Source organism: Anser cygnoides, chromosome 1 (genome assembly GCF_040182565.1).
Source record: "Anser cygnoides isolate HZ-2024a breed goose chromosome 1, Taihu_goose_T2T_genome, whole genome shotgun sequence".
NCBI lineage: Eukaryota > Metazoa > Chordata > Aves > Anseriformes > Anatidae > Anser > Anser cygnoides.
The window spans coordinates 22,597,837-22,614,206 of record NC_089873.1 but is presented as its reverse complement, the minus strand read 5'-3'; the positions used below and the strand labels follow the sequence as shown (position 1 = coordinate 22,614,206).

General features: G+C 43.6%; 1 protein-coding gene across 5 annotated transcripts in view; it reads right to left on the bottom strand.

The window, feature by feature from the left end:
• GRM8 (glutamate metabotropic receptor 8) overlaps positions 1-10,049 on the bottom strand; it is a 349,088-nt gene extending 339,039 nt beyond the window's left edge. The window contains exons 1-2 of one of the 5 annotated variants that reach the window (XM_048080808.2): positions 9,690-10,049; positions 2,539-3,384 (exon numbers count right to left, since the gene is read on the bottom strand). In XM_048080808.2, the coding sequence (XP_047936765.1) occupies positions 2,539-3,048 (510 nt within the window). In that variant the 5' untranslated portion in view covers positions 3,049-3,384; positions 9,690-10,049. Of the gene's footprint in view, positions 1-2,538; positions 3,385-8,352; positions 8,623-8,777; positions 8,960-9,689 lie in introns of those variants that run through there. The other 4 variants (XM_013188397.3, XM_013188398.3, XM_048080806.2 and 1 more) reach the window with 4 other exon arrangements.
• Between the last annotated feature and the right edge of the window lie 6,321 nt (positions 10,050-16,370).

Here is a 16,370-nt window from a genome sequence, read left to right as displayed (position 1 = left end):
CTATTGACCTGTATGTTTTATGTTGTAAAATCAATAAAAGAAAGAAAAAAAAAAGAAAAAAAAGAATAAAAAAGAATAAAAAAAGAAAAATAGCAGCATAAAAATCCAAACTGCTGAGCATAGTATTTCTCAAGTTATCTTTGTATATTCCCATTGAGTGATATAATATACTTCTCACAATTTCACCACAGATTAAAATTTCACTGGATAACAATGTTCTCAAAAAATATGTAGTCCTGACATTTAGGAACTTCAGAGTAGATATTAAAACAATACTGAACTTCAAATTACAGGTTCAACTTCCTGAATAGAACTACTAGACATAAAAATGGATGAATCACATTCATCCTGGATATAATGGAAATAGGCATTTTTGCAAAGGTCCTGATCCTCAGCTGTGGAGCAGTTGGGGCTGCATCAGCTGAGAATCTCAGACCATGTCTTTGGTCTGAGTACAACCCAAACTGCATTATACTTCTACATTTCTGGTGAAGGACCTTTCCATTGTCCCTGGTTAGTGCCACCAAACCAGGGCCTTATCCAGAAGCCTTTACTCAGGCAAAGATAACAGAGCTACTTCTGGGAGGAAGGCGTAAAAACAGACATCAGATGCAGGTCCAATATGAGACATTAAAGGGTATCATTTGTCATTTTTTACATTATTAAGAATATTTGTGCAGGATCTATAATTAAAACTAAAAGAGATATCTCCTCCTTTTGCCAGCAGCTGTGTTACATCAATTAAATGGGTAAATAAGATCTTTCCCCAGAGGGGATATCACATGACCCTCTATTGATTAAGACTGCAGTAGAACGTTATTTGCAATCTTATTGCATAATGGAAATCAGGAGGTAGCTGTCATGGTTTCAGAAGACAAATTGCTGGTATCTTAGACAATTCATAGGCCTCTTTCCTTCTTGCTGCTCTTAATTCACAGTTAAAGCATGTCTTACGAGCCTTAGATTCTTAAATCAGCCTACTACACTGTGTTGAACTCAAATCTGGGTGTAAACATTAGTCTTTGTGGTCCTGCATTATGATGGATATTAAAGTGACCATTCTACCTATCATTACCTCAGAACCATGCATTATTTAACAGGGTAACAAAACTTTAAAAAAAAATAATGCAGATGTGAAATTAAAAATAGATACCTCCTGCAGCATGCATGATTATTCCTGAGAAGGACAAGCCTTCCCCACCAGACACAGCTCTAGAGGTGATCCCTATATAGGATATTTTTAAGACTTGGTTCAATTTTGTATACTTGATTTTCATAAGGAAAGCATACAGATGGAGCAAGTCCACTAGTCTCAAACATGTGCAGTAACTGCAGCCAGGCATCAGTTTTGAGACTGTAATGAACACCTGACCACAACCCAGCAGACATCTTGCTCCTCCACTGAACTGTAAATCCATCATTATGCCCTTTGTGGAAGAACCGGAGGGAAGGATAGACATCTACCTTTAAATGACTGAAACATTCCTTGCCAGTTTGACAAACCTTCAAAACAAGATAATCAAGACAATTCAAACTTTCAGTCACAGAGAACAACAGCAACACTTTTCAAAATCATTAACAGCATTATTTAACGTTACCAGAATCATCTCCACTGAAGTCAAAGAAATGGTTTTCAGTGGTTGTGAAGTTGTAGGACATTAGGCAAGATTTCTGAATGGAAGGAATCAGTCTGAATAACAGTGGGCAGTAGGACAAAATAGATTCACTGAAAAGGTTAGCCATTCTGTGCACAGAAAAAAAAAGTGCTCAGTTTACCATAATCTATTTAACACTGCCCAAAATTAAAAATCAAATGTTTGCTGCCTGATCCGATGATTGATTAGAATGTGTTCGTCTTCCCATCTAAGTTAACAAGTTTAAAAGTGACAGGTTTACTTTCCCATCATTTATAAGAGCAGAGTTTAATAAAGTACATGGAAGGAAATGAACAGTATACCAGTAGAACTGTTGTCCAAAAGTAATCTCTCACAAAGTTATATCAAAGTCTGGAAAAAATTACCACCTTGTGAAAAATATGGGGGAGGTTAAGATTTCAAGGGAATCAAAGATATTTCTGTACACTGCATTTGGCTAGACATGCACATCATTAGCACTGGATTATTACTGGCATATCTTCCTATTTAGGGAAATTATTTGTTCTTTCTACAAATGGATTTGTGTTTAAACCTCATATTTCATTCTCCTAGAAATCTGCAAAATAAATCTCAATCTGATCTTGATGAGCATAAACAATCAATGTCGAGGAAATATGAGTAGTAAATAAACAAAAACACAAGTCAATAAAGAACTAAAATCTGCTCTGGTTGCTTAGAACTTTAAAGAAGCATTTGGCACTTTAAATTAGGGTCTGAAATCATTGCTTTTTCTTTCCTTTTTATTTTTTCTTTTTTGCTTAGAAAGGACAAACCGGTCTTTTCAGATTTCAGTCCCTTTGTTTTCTGAAAGTAAGGCAACACAATCACCTCATTTATTTCCTTTTGCTTACAATTCAAAAGAAAAATAGAAAATGTTCCTTACCTTAAAAAGTCTTAAAATATTTGCGACCATAATGGACACAGAACTTGCTGCAGCACCTATCACACCTGATATCTTGTCTGGCTTAGTGAAAATAGGTGGGTCGCCATTAGCACACTTCACATCTGAACCATCTTTTTCTATCAACGCTTGCACAAATGTTAACGATTGCTCCAATGCATAAGTGTCCCTGGAACACGTATCAAGGATCCGGACACCTAAGGTGATATTGGCAAGAAGATCAGGGTCTTTATTAATCTGATCAATTGCATACAGCATTGCCTCTAGTCTGTGGATCCCTTTTTCCTTCTTGAGCTCCCCACAAGGCACCCCTCTATCCCCTTTTGCATGGACAGGGAACAGTCCTCCCAAGATGATGTCCCCATCCAGTCGGATGGAGTGGGCATATTCCTGGCCATGAGTTCTTTGCATCAGGGTGAGCATCCAGTAGAATTTGGCTGTTAACAGGAAGAAACAATGGCAGGAAACTAATCGTTTTCCTTCGTATACCATTTTCTCTGAAGATGTTGTTGCTAGCCAGTATCCAGATTTTCTTCTTGCTAAAGGATGAGGTTGACCATTTGAAACTGCAGTTTCTGGAGGCTACCATCAGTGCCCAGTAAGTAATATAGAACCATATGGAAGGTAGAAAAAGGATCTCAGTAGAAGTACATAAAATGTGTTTTACAAAAGATGTCCACTGATGTCACGGGTTGATTAGCTTTTCAGAGAGGTGGTTTCCAACTGCTTCTAACTGATGATAAAGAGTAGGGTAGTATCTCTGGTCCTGATTCTATGAGGAGGTCAGTAACTCATGTCCTTCTATTTTGCACTGCAGCTGAGGTACTTCTGGAAAAAAAAAAAAAAAAAAAAAAAAAAAAACAGTAAGAATTATCATTTAGTTCAGCAGTTTTATACCTGTCACACAGTGTATTTATTTTTGAATATGAGTTACTTTGGCGAGGTTTTACTTTTGATGTTCTGTAAGGGAGTAATTCTTGGCCTTCTGTGAATTTGAACACCTGGCTGCACCGTACTACAAGCCGAGAAATTGATGATACCAGCAGAGCAAAAGCCAAGTCAGGGCAACTACGCTTAGCTTGATGTTCGGAGCCTGACGAGTAATTCCTATTTACCTTTGCATTGCATGACATCCAAAAACATATTTATTCCGTAACATATTGTATTTTCTGTTTTGCTGTATCATTCTGTTGCAGCCCACAGAAGTGCAATAGCTCCTAACACTTGCACTCGCTGAGAGGTTCCGCTTGCGACAATGGAGTAATCAGGGCTCCTGAATTTAAGTACGCTCTTCAGCCGCTGCAGTCCAAGCATGTTCATTTGGATATTAAACTGATTACTTCTCCAGTGGAATTCACTATTTTCTGGGTTCACTATATATATAAAATACCCTCCCAATCATTTCAAAAGCTAAATTACTTTTATGAAAAGGTAGCTGGTTTCTTAAGCAAAAAAAAAAGCACAATGTATTCTGCTAGGAAAAGAGCTGAACATCCAGTATTCCTTTTCTCACATTTTACATGATCTGAGGTCCAACATTAACAGGGTATCTATTATCTGCTTGCATTTGGACCACAAAAACCAAGAATGATGTTCTGCCCCCACTGACATCTGGAAAAGTCCCACTGATTTTAATGAGACCAGGATTTCATCCTACATTTCTAAGTACGTGACTGACACTGTTATAAAAATCAGTTATAAAAATTACCACCACTTCAATTCTCAAGTGAGTGGCATTTGTTTATTTCAATATTTAACAAAATTACAAATGCCTGAATACATTTTTTGATCTCTGAGGAGCCAAGGAGAGAGAATTAATTTCACCTAATATTAGATGGGCATGCTTTGGGCAGCCACATCTGAGGCAGTCTCTCTGGACACCTGTTACAGACTATAGAGAGCAGAGGACACTCTATGGTGAAAATCACCCACCCTTTTTTAAAAGAAAAAAAAATGTAATGTATGAAGAAATTAATCACAAATTAATGTACTCTGAAGAAATTAATGTACTTTGTACCAGGTGATCTGACTGGTTCCTACCAAAATATCAAATTGGAAGAGAATTGATCCACTTATACCGTATTTCAAAGACATTTTAAATTATTTTCCACAAGATGTTTAAATATTTTTAGGTATCAAATCTCAAAATGTGTTCTGAGAAGGCTTGAAACTGATCATCTTCTTTAATTTATTTTATTATGGTTGTGTTTGTTTTTTTTTTTTTCCCAAGTGATAGTACTAAGCTCGTAAAAGTAGAGAAGAGTTTTAAAATAGTGTCTATTTGAAAAGCTGAGAAAAATATTCACAATGGAAATTCTTCTATTTAATGAGAAGTTATCTCACAGTGATCTGGTAACAGAGCAATGACTTGAAAATGAAACATTTAATTGGTGTGAATAAAATCATCGCAATTTGGAACAGCAGAGTATAAGACTTTCAGTACCTCTTATTATTTAGTTTTGCTTGAATTTGGCTCAAGGTTGAATCTAAATGAAAAAGAAAAAAAAATCTGTGCTTTTTCATGTAATAATCCCATCATTCTCCATCAGCTCTTTTTGGGCACATAGTTTACAAATCTGTCCAGGCTTCAGCCTCGGGAGCCAAACTCAGCATCAGTAACAAATAGAGGAACTTGAGGAACATCACTGCTTCCCACAAGCTGATCTGGTCCCATGGGATGCTGCCTAAGGACAGAATATGACCTGCACCACAGAGGAAAGATCACATGAAGTATTAACTAGCCACAAGTGGCTGTTGGCTTCATTGCCACAGTAGATAAATACAGCCAGGGGTTTCAAAACAGCAGCAAGTGAAAGTTGCAGCTGCACCTAAATCAGACGCAATTTCCTTTCTGGTTCCACAGTGAGCACCCAGCTCTTCAGACTCTGTGGGTCTGTGCAGTCCCGCCAAGGAGCGATCCCTTGAGGCAACACAAGATGACTGATCTTATTTAACACTGTACGGTGAACAAGAACACACCACTGAGAAAGTGAAAATGTTCATGAAGGAAAAAATGTTGCTTTTTCTCTCACTCAGTCTCAGGTCAATCTCTTACAGCCAAAGAATGCCCCGAAATTAAAGCAACTGTCAGTTTTCATAAAAACCAACAGTGATGAATTCAACTATTGCAATCCCAATGCCAACAACACTGGAGAAGCTAAAGTGAGCACAGCACCTTGACTCCAATACATTATCTGGAAATGAATGAAATTTAAATGAATTGATAATAAGCATTTTTTTCAACATCGCAGTCTGCATAAGCATTAATTGTTCAGCCTCAGCTTGCCTGTTTTTCTGAAAAAAAAATGCATGTTTCTTTGCTGCACGTGTCCACAGCTTGTCTGTCTATAAAACAGAAATAAAAATTTTAAATGTTCTTTTTAAAAATTTAAGACCTTTTAGTCTTCTTTTTTTATGTTACCTAAGAAATAAAAGCTTTTATTACACTGCCTAATTTATTCATGCCACACTGTTTTTCACATATTGATTAACGTCAACTTTTACAGAATGTTATAAGCTGTGTAGCTAAGTAGAAAGCATGTCAGCTAAATGAATTCCATTTTTATCAATGAATTTTAGTGGAAAAGCAAGGGCTGCTAGGCTATAAAGTCTGAATGAGTTTGCCTCATGTTCAGAGATTTTATTTGAAGTAAAATTCTGTCCTTTTCAGATTGACCATAAAAGTTTGAATTAATGCAAATATATTCACAATTTACCAGGTTCCCCTCTGTAGTAGTTACTGTTCACTGGAAACATGAGTTCAGAGAAGAAATTCACACATTTCCTCAGCACAGTTCAAGAGTAAGTGCAGCACAAAGCCTCTCCCCAGTCACCTTGAAATATATGCCTCTCTTGGTTTTAATTCATTAAAAATATCTGGTACTATCAGAACATATTGCTATTTTTAAAGTCAGCATTTCAGCACAGACCTCCACTCCTTCTGCTAGAATGTATATTTATTTTTAAACCGAAGGAGGTGGGGTACTGCAAGACGGGAACGTGGAAACTTCTGCTTGTGGTGTCTGGTTCTGCAATTACTTCCTTCGTGAAACATACAGCATTTTGAGACATTTGGTACACAAGGCTGGGCGCCCCAGTGCCTTGATGCCAGAGCAAGTACACCAGCACGTGCTGGGAGCCATCACTACTCCACCCCCAGACTCACAGCAAGGAGGTGGGCTCCTTGCAGGTCTTCATGTTCAAGAACAGACCTAAAAAGTGAGCTGAAAATGACAGATACGTAAAGAAATAAATATAGGCAGGGTCTTTATTTTGGTAACAAGACTCCTGAAAGGGCGATCTTCAGTTAGCACTGGAGTTGTGGTTGAAATCACATTTCATATCACCTGGAAAGGTTGTTTTAAAAAAATCTCTCAATTACAGACAGCCACAGGAGCAAGGAGTATTCTCTGCATCTTAAGCAGGAAAACATGTCCACTGAACTTCATGGAACGTTTTTAAATTGGCGTTGCCAGCCAGACACACGTGAACCTTCACTGAGGGACCCAAACAAAACATACAAACAAAAAAAATCTATTCAGTGGTGGGAAAAATGTCTATGAAAAAGTATTTACAATTTTGTTTGAGGCCAAAAAATATATTTGTCATTACATTTGAAGCACAGCTGGCATGTTACTAAAATGAAATGAAATTGATCTTCTGTAAATGAGAAAGGGGGGAGTTTTAGCAAGAAGACCCATTTCTACACCCACAAACCAGTCAGATGTCCAGTCAATGCAAAACTGATCTGGTTTTACGGAATGAAAGCAAAAGGACAGCATCTTCCATTCTGATGTTCAACGAGAAAAATAAATGCAAATATGTTATTATTCTGGCTCCCTACTACTGATGTTAGTTCTGAAGTATCAGATAAAAATTGCCTGGCTAACATTCCTTTTAGTGTTCATAAAAGTTGCCTCTTTTTCCTGCAAGGCATTCGGCAATGAACAAATAGCTGAATTTCAACACAGAGCGGGTAAAGAGTTGCCACCTGCATACAGTAACCTGACACATATAGAAGATTAGTGGGGTTTGCTGACAACAGAAGGGATTTCGGAAAACCTTATGCCTTGACACCGCAACTCCTAACTTGCAGGAGAATTCTTCACTGATGTAAGTAGTCTTATCTACCTCAGCTCTTCTGCAATGATTTGCTGTGCCTCTGCCACAGAGGTAACCTTTACACAATAATCAGGACTTCAAGGCAAGTCACCCCCAGCATCTTGTTTACGGGAATGATTTCTTCCCAGAGCACCATGAGAGAAATGTCTCCACTCACTCTGATCGGCCTCTTTTCAAATACCCCAGAGCCCCCATCTTCTTCTGCCTGCAAATATCCATCCTTCAAACAAGCTCCCCTGCTAAAGCAGCACAGGTCCTTCTGCCAGGGCGAGACTAATAGGAGCATCCAATTTTTTTGGAAAGGAAACAGCATCAAATATTTTCCTCTGCCCTTGCCTGGTCTCACAGCTGAATAAACCCCATCAATATTAACACCTTCAGAGTTGCTTTCACCTCCGCTCTGCCAAGCGATCATCAAGGAGATCCTCCTAGGCACCCTGCAAGAGCTTCCTCTGCTGGTTTTCTTCCCATTTTACCCTCTTCCCACCAGCCCCCAGCTCCCCAGAGCAGGCTCCGGGGGCTCTGCCCGGTGCCCCTGGAGAGGCTCTACCCGGAGAAGCGGCAGCATCCCGGGGCACCCCATAGCCCCCCTTTTCCCCCCCGGGCTCCCCTTGCCCGCTACGCCGCCCTTCCTGGCGGGGTGGGGGCAGGCAGCAGCAGCCCCCGGCCACGCACCCGCTTTCCGTGCGGCTCCTCCGTGCTCTCCCGGCTGCCCTTCGGCTCCCGGAGCCCCGGGGGCGAAGGGACCCGGGACCCGGGGCGGGCCCGCCGGGCTTGGGGCAGGAGGGGGGGCACCGGGAGCACCCCCGGGGCTGGCCGAGCCTCCTCTCCCTTAGCATCGCCCATCACCGCGGCGTTTCTCCCTTGAAGGGAGCCCCCTATTGTTCTCCGCTTTACTTAGCCGAGCTATCTGTTTATTTATTTAATTTATTTTTTTTTTATTCCCCCTCCCTACCCCAGCTGGCGTCTGTCGTTGAGGGATTCCGGCACAGCCTCGCCGCTGCTCCCCCCGGGGCCTCGCTGCCCGCAGACTTGCAAATAATAATAATTAAAAAATAAATAAATAAATAAATAATAATAATAATAAAATCAAAACCAACCGTCGCCTTTTAGTTAGAGCCGCCGGTGATTCCTTCCTCTCCATGCATCAACCGGGCAGCTTCAATGCGCCTGTGTTCCCCTCAGTGAATCCCTAAAGTCTCTTCATGAATCCCCGGTCAGGAGCTTGCCAACTCCGACGTGCCACCGCCGGCTTTGCATGCACTTCAGATCACCGATCGATTTTGATCAGTTGAGTTGGGGGGGGGGGGGGGGGGGAGGGAGGGGGTGGCTATGGGTTTTGTTGTGGTTGTTTGGGGTTTTACCCGTGCCGTGCATGCACCTGCCGGGTCCCCGCAACAAGCACATGCCGGCACTGGCGATGCCGCTCCCCGCCAGGGGACACCACGGACCCCTCGCCGCGGGACCGGTGCCGCTTCTCTCCCCCTTCCCCGGGCTGGGGGGGACCCCAGAGCCCGGCCGAGTTTCCCCTTCCCCTCCCCACCCCAAGGGAGCTCGGAGCCGAGCGAGAAGTTGGAGCCCCCCGGTGCCCCCGGCTGGAGAACCCCGATCAAGCCGGGGGGGGGGGGGGGGGGGAATAGCGGGGAACCCCCAGCCCCCTCCCCGCGGGGGTAGGAGAGGACCCGCTTAAGGAGGCAGGGGGGAGATGCCGCTCTTGGGAGCACCCCCAGCCTCCCTCTTTGCTCGCTGCTATGACGGCGCCGTGCCCGGGATCTCTTTCGGTAGAGCTGATAGGGGGAGGCTATCGACAATAAAAATGATAAATAATTAAAAGACACAAAAATAATAATAATAATAATGCGACACAAAAGCCCCCGGCGCCAGAAAGCAGGCGGAGTGGATTGCCTTGCCCCAAAACATTAAGTGAGGCAAAACTTGCGTTATTCGTGGACTCCGCTCGCCTTAAAATAAGACCTGAAGGAGACACACACCCCGCACACACACACAAATACCTTGCTGGAAAAGAGTTGCATATCCGTGTTACTGTAGAGGTCACTGGAATTAATACTGGGCGCCGATCGGGAACAGCATGAGGTAATTTCGGTACAACCCTCGTCTCAAATAGCTTCTCCCCGTAGCGTCAGCTTCATGTGCGGCTCAGCCTGGGACAGGTAGCCAGGAGAGCGATTTCAGTGGTGCTGCACAACACTCGCGATCAGCCAAGCCGAACCCACTCCACCGTCTCCTTCCTTATTCCTCCTCCCATTCCTTTAAAAAAAAAAAAAAAAAAAAACTTTTTGGGACCGGCGGCTCAGCCCCCGTGACGATCTCCACCCTCCGCCGCCGCTCAATTGCAGCGGCAGACCCACGCCGTGCCGAGCCGGGTAAAAGAGAACGCCCCCCGACCCCCGCCCCGCCGCGGCACGGCTCGGCTCGGCACGGCTCGGCACGGCTCGGCACGGTTTGGCACGGCTCGGCACGGCTCGGTACGGCTCGGCACGGCTCGGCACGGTTTGGCACGGCTCGGCACGGCTCCGTACGGCTCGGCACGGCTCGGCACGGTTCAGCACAGCTCGGCGCGGCTCGGCTCGGCACGCCGCTGCCCCCTCTCACCGCGGCTCCTGCGGGGCAGTGCAGAGCGCGGTGGGGTGGGCTCGGCACGGCTCGGCACGGCTCGGCGCCGCACTTGTAGCTGTTCTCGGTGCTGAAGGCAGCGGCTCTCCCCGGCCCGGCTTGGAACATCTCCCACCCCAACCCCGGCTCCACGAGGGCTGCGGCTCCGGGTCCCCCGCATCCCTCGAGTACCTGGGGTCGCCCCCCCACCCCACCCCCGGTATCCTCGGACTTTGCACGAGGGGTTCCCGAGCAATTTTCGGAAGGGGGCTGTCAACAGGAGGGGAGGCTTCCCAACACGCCCCCCAACCCACCCCCCCCCACCCCGGGATGCGGTTTCTCCGCACCTTTCGCCCCATCCCCGGTTTCTCACGGGGCTGCCCCTCTCCACCCCGGACACCGGGCAGGACTCGGTACCACGGGGCCGGGGCCACCCCGCGGGACGTGGGAGCGCTTTGCCGGGTCGCTCTGGAAGTTTGCAGCCCCCACCCCCCAAAAAAAAAAAAAAAAAAAAATCCCGCAGGCTCCGTGGGCGCGGGGTCGCTCCGCCCGCGGCCGCTCCCGGCCCGCAGCGCCCGGCGCAGCCTCGGTGCGAAGGTTCCACCTCGAGGGCAGCGCCCGCAACTGCAGCCGCACGGCGCGGCTCGGCTCGACTCGGCGCCGGGATGCTGCAAGGGGAAAAGGCTCCACGCTCGGCGGTCTGTCAGAGCAGGGTGGCTTAGCAAGCTGCTGACAGCGAGCCGGTCGTTTCCAGCTTCCCGTTCCACGCTAGTCCGAAGTGCTTTCCTTATTAAAGCATGTTTTCCTTTGCTTTGCCCCAAGCTGTCTTGCTTACTTGGAACATCAGTGATGGGAAAAGGAAGAATCCCAGCTGCGCTCTGCTATATCCATCCAGCACTGCGATGATTGCCTTTGTTATATGGTTCTGCCTGAATTTATGCAGTAAAAGTCTTGCCCCAGGCAAGCCACGGGACTCTGACAATATCCGATGAGTCTTTCGAGCCTGTAACTTCTCTTTTGGAGGAGATCTTTCACTATTGGTCAATGACACTGGGAAACTGGCCAGGTCTCACACAGAATTTATTAACTCATGTTTGCATTTGCTTTTTTTCTTTAGATCTTCCATGAAAGTAGACAGACAAGCTGTGATTTCGATTACTCTATTATAGAAGTCTGAAATATAGTCACATGGGTTAAACTCCAATGTTGAGCCATAAGCAAAAGTCTTAGAGATCCTCCTTAACCCCCATCAGGAAAAGAAGCCACACATGAATTATCTATACTGTAGGGTAGACTCCAGCAGCTTCAAAGAAAGTTCATCAAATCTAAGGCATTTTCTGCTTGAGCCTTTGTGTAAATCTTGCAGCTGGAGATGCAGGCTCAGGTCAAAAGACTAGGATAAGGCAACCTCCGCTGTGTTTCTGGCCTGAACACTGGCCTGGATGTGATCTATTGCCTCGCCCTATCTCTCCCAGACACATCTTTTCCAGAGCACAATTTTGGGCACATAGGGACTATATCTTATTCTGTATGTTTACAGTGAGTAGCATAAAGACTCTTAGGCAGGAGTATGATAAATAAATCCATAACCAAAGAGATGCATGCTGTGTTTTGACTAAATACAAGCAGAGAAGATAAATATTTGGGGGCGGGCAGGAAGGAGGGAAGGAAAGAATGAGAAGCTTTATAAGAAAATGGTCACATTTCCTGAGGATATATGGCACAAAAGAGAGGCAATATACATCCATCATTCCTTGAGTAGGATCCCTTTGATTCAAGCCCAATGGCAGCTAATGGCAGCTTGTACGGCGTACTTACGTGAGAACTGGTGCCATCTTCTACCTGCACAACTAACTCAGGCTGGAAGAAAACCAGTTCTGGACACCAAGCTATCACAAAGGAGCTCTTAAATGACCTTTATTTGAGTGAGAAGGCCTGATTCTTGGAGGAAGCATCTTACATGTTAGGTCACGGGCATGGATTAAAGGCAGTACTAAAATGTCAGGACCACTGAGACATGGCCTGAGAGACTTCAGTTTGAATTACTGTGTAGAATAAATGCTTGCTGTAAATATCTCTTCAAAGCTAAGCAAGAACAAATGCACCAGTCCTTCTCTGTGCCTCCCTTTCTCTAACAGAAAAGACATTGTACTGACCTGTATCCAAGCAGTGATTTTGGCTGAGCAATTCATGTTGGAACAGCATCACTCCCTAACTGCACTCACAGATTTTAATGACATTCAGATGGGGCTGATTTTTGTAACTTTGAAATAGTGTGAAGTAAGGCACTCTGAGTTCTAGGGCTGGGTTTTTGTGTGTCGTATTTTTTTTCCTATCCAAGTGACAGAAATGCAGCTTTTGGAGTTATTCAAACACAGGAATGAAACCTACTGAGGCAATAAAACCACTTGAATAATCACTTTTAGGCAAAGGTATGCTGATTAATAGCCATTAGGGAATACAGAGCCACAAAGCCAGCGATTTCCTCTTAAGTGATGGTGGATGCTGGATTCTGAGTTGTAAGATGTTTTGGAATATGGGTATTGGAATTTTTCAAGAAAACATAATCACTAAAAGAAGAACTTGACATACATGTCTTCTGTGCATTTCTCTAAGGCTAATATTTCTTCACAAAATGTATTACATGGTGAAAAAATAAAAGTGAGAGAAAAGGCATTTCATGGTAGTAACTATGACAAAAAAGTGTTATCTGGAGGCCAAAGAAAGCGTGCAATCATCTGTAAAATAGAACACACCTTTGGAAGGCCCAAATTGTGACTTATTTTAAAATAAAATTTTCAGCAGCGAGCAAAGGATGTCAAAGCTTAAACTATAAAAAAAGAAGATAGCCATCACATAGGAAACCTTGCACTCTTTCCAGGGAAGATATTTTCAGAATCTGAATATTTTTAGTATCTAATTTCCAAATGTGTCTAACGAACTCCAATGTGCTGGAAGATGTAGCAGTTGGAAACCATCACTCTGCCAGAAGGAGCAGCACCAGCACACCGTGCTGTAGATGGGGTGCGAATCGCTATGCGGAGGGGGCAGCAGGAACCCGATGTTCTGCAGGGAGGGCATGCCAGGGGGACTATGGCAGGCAGGGGCAGTGTCCTGGAGGAGAGATGGACTCCCACGGCAGCCAAATGACAGAGCAGAGCAGGTCTGGTGGCAGAAATCGGGGCCAGCACAGCCCGATGATTGCCGGAGCAGGCCGCAGCGGTGAGGCAGGCCTGAGGTCGAGCTGGGAAGTCAAGCTGGAGGATCAGGGTCTTTATCAGAGGTTTATGGTAAAGCACATGTCTGCAGCAGCTCAGGAAAGGGCAAAGAATAGGGGGACGAGCTTAATAAAGCCCCCAGGTGATGCTGGGGAGCCCCTTGCAGCCTTCTCACAAAGCCCTCTCTTCAGCAGCCTGATCCAAGGGCACGTCCCAGCAGGCCTTGAGCACAGGCAGCCAAACCCACAGGAGATGGCAGGGCTCTTGGCCCTGACGTATATCCTTGTCGTAGTCTGTGTCATCTGCTCTTTTATCGCCCGTTTCTGCATTGAGCTAGAGGATCACAGTGACACATCTGTCCTGAAGACTGACATAAAACTTGATAAATTTTCTTAAAGCACAACGATGTGATTGAAATCTGAAGGAGACTCATGCAGAAGCTAGAGGTGTTGGACCCATACTAAATTTAAGTGAAGGATATAGTGTATTTATGAATCAACTGCCGTGTTTCCAAAATACAAGTGGATGATGAGCCTGCAAAATCTTCTCCCACGCAAGTCAGAACACTGAAGTCAGCAGAGACAGTTGTGAAGCAATGTAATATTTGCTAAAGAGAAGAGAGACTCAGTCCTAATTAACTAAAAATTACAACACCCACAGAGGGAGTTATGCATTGTTATACCTTTGTAATGGGGACAGTCTCCACTAGCATGTCCTCTAAGATAATGACTGTGTGGTTTTATGTCTATACTTAATAAAGCGTCTATATAGGTACTAAGTTCTGCAGCTTCTAAAAACTTAGTCTTTCATTTTGTCCTTCCACTAATGGAAAAATAAAACCATGTTCATTCTAGACCACTTTACTAAAAATGATAAAAAGCTATAGTGATTACTTCACCAGCCTTTGAAATCCTGATATCTTTGAGGTGAGGTACAAAAAGGTTTATAAATCAGGAGGTAAAGCCACATTACCTCTTCAACATGTGAGCCATAACTTTCCCTCTTAAATGACAACAGATGGACATAGCTATTTTACATGAAAAAAATCTTTGCATTTCTGTAACCTTCCAAAGAAGTTATTTGCATAAATGTCATTTGCCAAACGACAAGTGGAGCTGATCATGCTCTGCCTTGTTCCAGCCACTTTGTAGGCTGTTGGCAAAATCCTCTGAGGTTAGCAGTGCATGGAAATAGCTAATCTTCAGGTCCGGTGTTGCCATCATTTTTGTGGACAGCAGAATTCTTCAGAAGACCGTTTTCTAAACTAAGTGCATGAAATGACCTGCAAACTCCCTAGATGAAAAACGTACTCAAGGCTTGATATAAGGATAACTCTTTTCTACTTTTAATACCGCCTATTAGACAGGAAGAAAATAAACCATTAATCCATCGTCTGGAGTTCAAGGCATTGCATTCCAAAGCCAAACATTTCTTTTCATGGCTTGTTGCGGAAGCAATAGAATTGCAGAACTAGGAGTCATCAAAATTGTGAACAAAGACTCACTTGAAGTAACGAAATACTTTGCTTAAATGTGAATTCAAGTTTAAATGTTATGAGACTGTCAAACAGTGTTGCCTAGGGGGAGCATTTCGAAAAGGCTCTGAGAATTCACCTAAAACCATATTGCCCATATAACGTCCATAGGGGCTGCTGATACATGTTCAGCCTCACATTTGGCCTGTAGTTATTCTCTGAATGGATATGTAAACTCACACGAATGATGTTAAGTAGATTATGGTGTCACTTCACATGCCTAGACTTCTAACCTCCAAGTAAACAGGTGAACATGCAGTACTAACTGAAACTATTCTTTATAATAATGTCAATATATTGTTGGTTCTTATATCGAAGACATTAAAAATGAAGGTGAACTTTCTTTCTTAGAGGGACAAAATATGCAGGTCTTTAGGGCAGATTCTCAAACATTTAAAATGTAAACTCTACTTTAAATATTCCTCTAGGCTCTCTGTGTAAATGCAAAATATGGAAATGGAAAGAAGTAGCTACTTTCCAGGCAGTGAGTCATCTGATATTACCATAGATGTCTAAATAGAACATCTAAATCATGACTGAGAAGTGTGTTTTTCTCTCTACAGACTATAAAAAGAGTCTAGACAACTGGTTCAGATGTAAATGTCTGCATTGTAGATGATCAGTGAGGTGAGGTATATCCACCACTGGAGCACGGGACGATGCAGAGAGTAAAGACAATAACAAAGACAACAGGTCAGGCTCAGGTTCTGAGGACACACACCACCAGGCTGTGACTAGCTTACTGTTCATTATGTCTGTTCTGCTCGTAAGTAATACTCCAGTAGTAATGATTATCTTCCTTTCCCCTTTCTTTCCTCACAGTAAGTTGCTGACAAATATTTTAAATGGTCTTAAAAAGCAGATCAACTGTGCACCAAGTATTCAAAAGTGAAAAGGCCTCAGAAAAAAAAAAATGTATTTATTAAGGTTACATATTTAGATGGAGTCATCCTGCAACTTATTCCTAAATAAATAAATAGCAAATAATCAGTATGAAATTAAGCAAACATTTTAATTCATTGCCTGTAAGAACAGAAATGGTCATGGTTGGGGTTTTTCCTGCTCAACTTTCATATGAACAAAATGTAATTGAGCTGCAGCTCAAGATATGCATATGATGACTTTTTACATCCATATGGCACTATGTGGGGGAGTTCACATTAACATTTCAGCTTGGATCATGAGCAAACTTTTGAAGTAAACCTCCCAGTTGTCCCCACTTCCTATATGCTTTGGTTAATGTAGCAGAGCAGTCTTGGACTCATGGGCTAGATTATTCTCAGGGGAAACTAGCCTAGAATTTGCTCTCCAGGAATGCACCAAAAGCA